At 35.6% G+C, this 8,097-nt stretch overlaps 1 protein-coding gene across 1 annotated transcript; it reads right to left on the bottom strand.

The window, feature by feature from the left end:
- Window positions 1–452: 452 nt before the first annotated feature.
- On the bottom strand, window positions 453–2,175 carry LOC123890042. The gene is made up of 2 exons (XM_045939577.1): window positions 1,642–2,175; window positions 453–1,043 (listed from the first exon to the last, which is right to left on the bottom strand). Exons 1-2 carry the CDS (start codon window positions 2,114–2,116, stop codon window positions 1,003–1,005), a joined length of 516 nt encoding a protein of 171 aa, XP_045795533.1. The 5' UTR covers window positions 2,117–2,175; the 3' UTR covers window positions 453–1,002.
- Between the last annotated feature and the right edge of the window lie 5,922 nt (window positions 2,176–8,097).

The raw sequence follows: 8,097 nt of genomic DNA, 5'->3' as shown, positions 1-8,097 counted from the left end.
GCTATTATATTACTACTATCCTTCTTTGGTGATGATAAGAATTTAGAGACCGGTTTTTTTTGGTGAGTATTTTATTAAGAGTGCTTATATACTTTGCATTGATGAGATAGTAGCTACTTCTTCCCATCAAATTTTAGGACATTAGCATCTTATTTGGCGTGTTCGCGCAACTCCTAAAATAACCTTTGGCGCATTTGTAGGCGGTGCTTTACTACTCCAATATACTTTTTTTTTAGTTACCCAACAAAATACCAAGAATTCAATTATACTCTCCAATTTTAAATTTTTTTTTTTTGAACAAGTCAAAATGAGATATATATATTAACCAAATCAGTCTCCCTGGCACAAGACGTACTAAGATAGACTACAAAAGTTTACAATAAGAATAAAAAACAAAACAATAACAACAGTCAAACAAGGCCCAAACAAAGTCGAGGACTAGACCACCAACTGTGGTAGTTTAAAGCTAACGTAATGCTCGTCGACTTCAACCACCTAAATGAAAACAGCTTGATCTTGTCCATCAAAATATGGGGCGTATCTGCTGAGCCTCTGAACAAACGGTGATTTCTCTCCGTCCATACAACCCAAACACAAGCAAGCCAAATGAGCTGTAGGAAAGAACGACGCGCTCGAGATCCACCTGCTGAAGATGTGAACTGAACAAAGTGATCACGCAAAGAACCAAAATCCACCAAAGGAATGCCAATCCACGACCGAACTAAATCCCACAGAGATCCAACAAAACCGCAAGAAATGAATAAATGATGAGCCGACTCAGCTTCACCACATCCAAAAACACACATGTGAGCTGTAGGAGATAAAACCCGTCGAGTAACTAGATTCACTCTCGTGGGCAGCCTGTCTCGCAAAACACGCCACGCAAGAATGGATACCTTCAAAGGAACTTGCGGGTGCCAAATGAGATTATCCGCAACATCCATAGTGACCAAAGCATGAGATATCAGGAGCTGGTAAGCCCCACTAACAGTATAACCAGTGTCAGGGTCGGGATGCCACTGCCACCTGTCTACAGAAAAGGCCTGCAAAGAAATGTTAGAAAGTAAAGACTGACACTCCCCCAACATCTCCTCCTCCCACGCCCGCAACTGCCTCCGCCACTCCCACGCCCCTCCATTCGCGCCCCACCCTAAAGCAAACATCTCAGCCACCGTACACGATTTGTTTGCCGTCAAAACAAACAGGCGCCCAAAACGCTCGCATAACGGAATACCATCCACCCAGGGATCGGTCCAGAAGAAAGTCTCTGAACCGTCCCCCACCCTCCTCACAACATGCTCCCTAAACCACCTGTCCCCTAACTCGCCGCCTCCCTCCCTAATACGCACTATCTCCCTCCACCACAAAGACCCCCTCCGACCTCCATCCCGAAGTCTTCCTCTCTCAACCCCATACCTAGCTGCCAACACTCTAAACCACAACCCCCCGCTGTCCACCAACATCCTCCAACACCACTTGCCCAAAAGGGCCTGATTAAACTCCCTCAACCGCCTGACCCCCAAACCTCCACTCTCCTTAGGTAAACTGATCGATTTCCAACTAACCCAAGAAATTTTCCTAGAATCCTCACACCCCCCCAAAAAAATTTAATGAAAAGAGATTCAATAGAGGAAATAATACCTGAGGGAGCTTTGAAGAAGGAAAGAGCATAGACAGGTAGAGAGGTCAAGACAGATCTCAACAGCACCAGGCGGCCACCAAAAGACAAGAAGCGACTCTTCCACCCAGACAATCTATTCTTTATTCGATGCAACACCGGATCCCAAAAACTCAGACGCCTCGGATCACCCCCAATCGGAAGACCCAAATAAAGGAAAGGGATCTTTCCCACCTTACAGCACAGAACAGACGCAGCTTCGCCCAACCAGGAATCAGAAATATTAACCCCAACCAACATGCTTTTATTAAAATTAACTTTCAAACCTGACATAGTCTCAAAAAGCACAAGAACAGCTCGCAAAGCCCGAACATTTGCCCAACTTTTAACCCCTAGTAGAAGAGTGTCATCTGCAAACTGAAGGTGTGATACCGAAACCAAACCCTGCTCGCCAATGTTATACCCCGTAAACAAATTACGCGCAACCATAGCCTCCATTAGCACATTGAGACCCTCAGCAGCCAAGAGAAAAAGAAAAGGAGACAGCGGGTCGCCTTGCCGAAGACCACGCCTAAAATTCTAATCCAATTCTCATTTTTAATCCAATTTAAGATATTGACTAAAAAATATTTATCTGGTAGTGAAAAAATATTGACTAAGATATATTTATCTGGTAATAATTTTTTTTCTCTCATGTTTAGCCTAAAGTCTAAAATATGTCAAGAATGAGATTGAATATTGATGCCACATTTTCACCTAATAACAATTTTGTACGAATTGACACATGTCTTTGAGATGAGAATGATGATTTCATCTTCCTAAGTGTGAGGTATTGACATTTTTCTTCTTTCAGGATTCAATTGGGTTTATAAACTTAATTTAGGTCATATAGACATTGAGCTAGACAGACTAACAGGTGGTGGTGGATACTTCATCTCTAATAAAAAAGATTTGACTGAGTATGTTGATATTATTTCTAATTTTAAACTGACGTTTCATTTTTTATGTTAATTATAAGGTAAAGTTTATTAGGAGAAAATTAAATGAGTCTGTTCATATTCTTATAAAGGACAAAATTACTCTTCGAACCTAGATCACCGTAAAGTTAACTATCAAAATTTTAGCCAGTAACAAACCTGCTGCTGCTAGCTAGTGGATCGACTTGTCCCAGATCATCATAATTCAATGCCATATTTGACCCTGTAAAGCAAAACACGTATAGATAGATAAGTACTAAATACAACACCAAAAATAAATAAATAAATAAATAATTAAATAATTGTCAAAAAAATAAATAATTAAATAAATCAAAGTAGATATTATTTAATCTAAAGTTCATTCAACAAAAAAAAAATACATCTACGTTTTGATTAAACTCAACGAAACTGCAATGATAGTTATAACTCAGGATATTTCACCATCAGGATAAGTTTCGTAGAAAAATAAAAAATAAAAAAAAACAGAAATCACTCCTACTCATCATGAAAATCAGCGCGGTGTAGAATAGATCAAGAATAACGTACGGTGGAAATAGTTCCGGAACCGCAAATAATCAATTTGAGATCACAAAAGTCAAAACCATCGTCATAATCTGATTTTAACCGTCACAAGACCGAGTTCTCACTGTCGTTGCATCAGGTATATCCGCCACCACCATTAGTTAGGGTTTCTGATTTGTGCATCTTTCATTTTTCACCTTGCTTCTATGGTTTCTGACTTGGGGGAAATAAGATTTCAGAAAGAGATGAAAAATTTGTTTTGAAATTGTGATTTCCTTGCTGGGAGAGATGGATTCATAGGGTGATGGTAGAAACTGAGTGCAAAAGTGTTTTTAAGCACGTTGAGCTGAAGATATTTTGTTTTTTGAGAAAAAATAGAAGATATTTTCGTTTTTTCCTCCAGCTATATATATATATATATATATATATATATATATATATATATATATATATATATATATATATATATATATATATTATTTTTTTTGGTAAAAGCTGTATATAATTATTATAATATAAAGTATTTAGTTCAAAGGGGTTTTGGCATTCTTTTCAATATTTTTAGTGTTGTAGTTGTATGTATAATACACTAAATTTTATTTTAGTCCTCATTTTTTTTATTGCAAACTGGTCCTGATATATATTTTTTAATTTAATTTTTTAAAATACTTTATAGAGAGCACATCAAAATAACAACAAAAGTCTTAGAGTGTGTTTGGATTGTGTTTGGATGAAGTAATTAAAAATTTTAGGGATTTGAAATGCCAAACAATTTTTATTTTTGTGTTTACAATGGAGTTGAAGATTGAATTCAGACCTCTAACATACTAATCCAATCCCTCACCAATAGATCAAATCTAGTGACTTAAATGTCAAGCAATTTAGATGATTGTATTTAAATTACATTCATTTTAAAATGTGTGTTTGGATAGAATAACAAAAAATTTCATTGTGAACATTTTGGGCCACTTTTATAAATTTGAAAAATAGGAACCAATTTGCAATTTTAAAAAATTTAAAGAACAAATGTGAAAATTTTTAGGGACCTATTTGCAATTTTTACAAAAAATTTAGGGCTCAATTTGAAAATTTTAAAACATATGGGAGGAAGGAATTTCAAATTCCTAACTTTTTGGTGTCATTTCAAATTCCTTAAATTTAATTTGAACAAAATACTTCATAAATTCTCATCATTTTAAAAAAAATTCAAATTAATCATCCAATCAAGGAAATTTTGAGGAAAGAATTTGAATTTCCAAAAAACATTATTTTACTTCAAAACATTTCCTCAAAATATTACTTTACCTCAAAAAGTCAATAATTCTATCAAATTTGACTCATTTTAATTCTTCTACGAATTAAGTAGAGACTAAATTGTTTAATACATGTTTTGAGAAATACATAATCCCTAAATCTATTTAAGAGTGTCATACAAAGTCAATGACTACTTTGTATACATATTTTTAAATATTTTATTATAAATAAATTATGCAACTTTCGTTAAATAAAATTTTTTCTAATACATACTACTTGCGTTAATTTCTCTCTAGTACTAGTTTAAAGACTTGTGCATTTTATTCGATATTTAAGTTTGTCATTATATTATAGTATATCATTTATTTAGATTAAAATATTTAAAAATTTGTTATATAATATTGTTAAAATAAAAGTGAAACTATTGTGCTATTTTTTTGTAAAACTTATTAAATGGATAAATTTGATTAAACGATAAATTATCCAATTTTTTATGTATCTGCCACAAACAATAGTCCCGTGTATATTTTTTAATAAAAAATTGGAAATTTGATTATTAATATTTAGGATAATTTAGTAAATTTGATAGTAATTAACTTTATTATATTATTATTGAAATTCTGGTACACAGTAGACAAGTGTTGTCCACGATGTGCCGACACTTGTCGCAACACTTGTCTTAGCAGTAAGAACAATAAAACAGAGCATTAAAAACATATACTGAAAAGCATAAACGACACACATAATTGTTAACCCAGTTCAGCCTAACAGCCTAATCTGGGGGATACCAATCCAGGAGGAAATTCACTATCAGCAGTATTAATTCGGAGCTAAACTCCCCCGTTTACAACTCCTCACTTAATCCCTACCCAATGCAACTTCTACTTAGGAACTCCTAGATATGAGACCCCGTCTCACTCCCCTCAACCTTACAACCAGTAAGGATTTCAATAACAACATAATGGAGACACTCTCCTTGACAAAGATGAAGACACACTTCAATAACATCACCACCTAGCCAACGACTAAGTTCACAATTTGGAGTTGCTTAAAAGCTTCCTCCAATTACAATACTCAACTCATTACCTATAGGTTTCTGAGTGAGGACATAGTGACCATCTCACAACTCGAGTGGTTCACTTTACACCAACTCTCCTAGAGAGTGGCTTAAAGACACGAAACCCTTAAAAGACTACATCTTTGATATTCTATTTTAGCTTCAAGTTTCGGTGAATAAAATAGGGTTAGCAGCACCCGTTATATAGCACAGCCTCGTGGGCTTTTCACAATGCTTCAGCTCCAAGAAATCTTCTAGATGCAAAATATATATTTTTACCAAATCTTTCTTTGCATCAAATATTCCTTCCATAAATATATTTGTTGTAAATATATTTTAAAATTAAATCTTCTAATCTTCTTGAAGCACAAAGATTTATTTGAAATAAATCTTTTATATTTTCTGCAGCAATCTTCACAAGATATATTTTTGAAAATAATAGTTCTATTTTTTGAAACACAAAAATATATTTTCCAAAAATATAATTCCTTTGGAAAATAGAACTAGGGTTCAGCTGCCTTCTGAAACACATTGATCACGTGCGCCTTGTTGTATAAGAAACCACGAAATAATTCTTCAAACAGATCTTCAAAAGATTGAGTAGAAAATAATAACATCTAGCTGGCGCGCGCAGAACAGAGTCAGGTGTTGTTCCAAAGTGTAACAACATTTGTCACAACACTTGGGGTCAGCACATTTGTCTCAACACTTGGGGTCAGCACATTTGTCTCAACACTTGGCTAAAATATGTTTTCGCAAAATGTAGCCAATATACAAAAACCCAACAATCTCCCCCTTTGGCAAATTTTGGCTAAAACAATATTAGACCAGTATATAGAGAGATACAGTATTACCTTTCCTTCAAGTCAACATGATCACACAACTAGGAAAGAAAGTAACACATAGTAAGACTACTTCCAAGAGAGGTAAGTAGCATCAGAGGCATGCAATAGCAGGAATAAACACATATAGCCTCACAGAGCAGATAGAGAGAAATAAACTCTCATAGTGGATTCAAAGATAGGAGAAATAAACTCCTATAATCAGAGTACATCCATTCAACAAAAGATCACCAGGGAAAAATAAATTCCCACAAACATAGAACTAGGAAAAATAAATTCCAGCCACCAGAGAATAAAGCCAAGATGTCTCAGCATCTGGCATCACACTTGTCACTTATTCATACTACCACTCCCCCTGAATTTATGCATGACAGAGCACAAGCATACAATGTAATCAACCATAGGAACTACAACATCCTTGTAATAGCAGAAGCATTCAATCAGAGTGATTAACGCTTAATAGTTGTTGTAGACACACATGTGTGCATTCATAAATAAGCATGTACAAGTTACCCATATTTCTATGAATGTAACTAACTAAGTCACCCATATTGCTATGAATGTGACCTAAATCACCCATATTTCTATGACTGTGATCCTAAGCATAAAAGTCATCCATATTTCTATGATTATGACTAAGCACGATGAATCATCCATATTTCTATGACTATGATTATGATCATGCCCTATGCTACAAATTTAAATGCTTTTTGGAATTCTTGCAACACATCACACAGAGCTGAAGGTAACATTTACTCCACTCAGACATAGGCCTAGAAGATTAACACATCGCAGAAAGAACCGCAACAACATACACACCAGATGTCAGCACATCTGTCCACACATCACGCAGATACCAGATGTCAGCACATCTGTCCACACAGATAGATACCAGATGTCACAGATCACTACTCCCCCTTTTTAGCCACAAATTCTGACAAATAAAGTCAGTGTGCAGAAGAGGTACCATAGCAGTATCAGAAGTGCAAGTTACATAACAGAGAGAACTAAACTCTCACAAAAGAACCACATAGGGAGAAATAAACTCCCACATACTGAGAAAAATAAATTCTCACACATAAGATCAGGATGTCTAGACATCAGACATGACATCACACATCAGGAACATAACACTCCCACAACCATTAAACACACTATCAGAGCATAAGCTAGCAGAACTGGAACATAACACTCCCACAACCATTAAACACACTATCAGAGCATAAGCTAGCAGAACACATTATCAAGCTAGCTACACACTACTACTCCTCCTGAATAACATTTCTCCCCCTCAACACATGCATATATATATATAACTCACACTCCCCCTCAATACGAGCATAGAAGCATAAGAACATCAATACGAGCATAGAAGCATAAGAACAGCAACTTCACCAAATGTAAGAACATCAGTCCACACATTTGTCCACACACACTACTCCTCCTTTTTAGTCATAATTTTGACAAACATCATACATATCAGAACACAGAGTAGCAAAAACAGAAATATCCAGAGTGCAGATATTCCAGACCATAGGCACATACAGGTGCTAGAAATCCATGGCCTAGCCCACAAAAGATACGGAGAACAAAAGTAGTGGGAAGAGAACATGCGCACTTTCACCCACAATACCATGACCAAACTCCAACAGTATAGCATGAAGATCATAAGTAACAAGGCATAAGCCTATACTATCTTCATCACATCAACCACATAGTGCACAGAGCTACTACAACCAAACATAACACCATGGGATATAAATCAGAAATGGAGGAACCATATCATATCCACCACATCAAACTCCATAGTCAACACTCATAAAACAG

The sequence above is a fragment of the Trifolium pratense genome, linkage group LG6 (genome assembly GCF_020283565.1).
Source record: "Trifolium pratense cultivar HEN17-A07 linkage group LG6, ARS_RC_1.1, whole genome shotgun sequence".
Taxonomy (NCBI): domain Eukaryota; kingdom Viridiplantae; phylum Streptophyta; class Magnoliopsida; order Fabales; family Fabaceae; genus Trifolium; species Trifolium pratense.
Note: the sequence above shows the minus strand (reverse complement) of the source record. Positions and strands in the feature narration are given on the sequence as shown.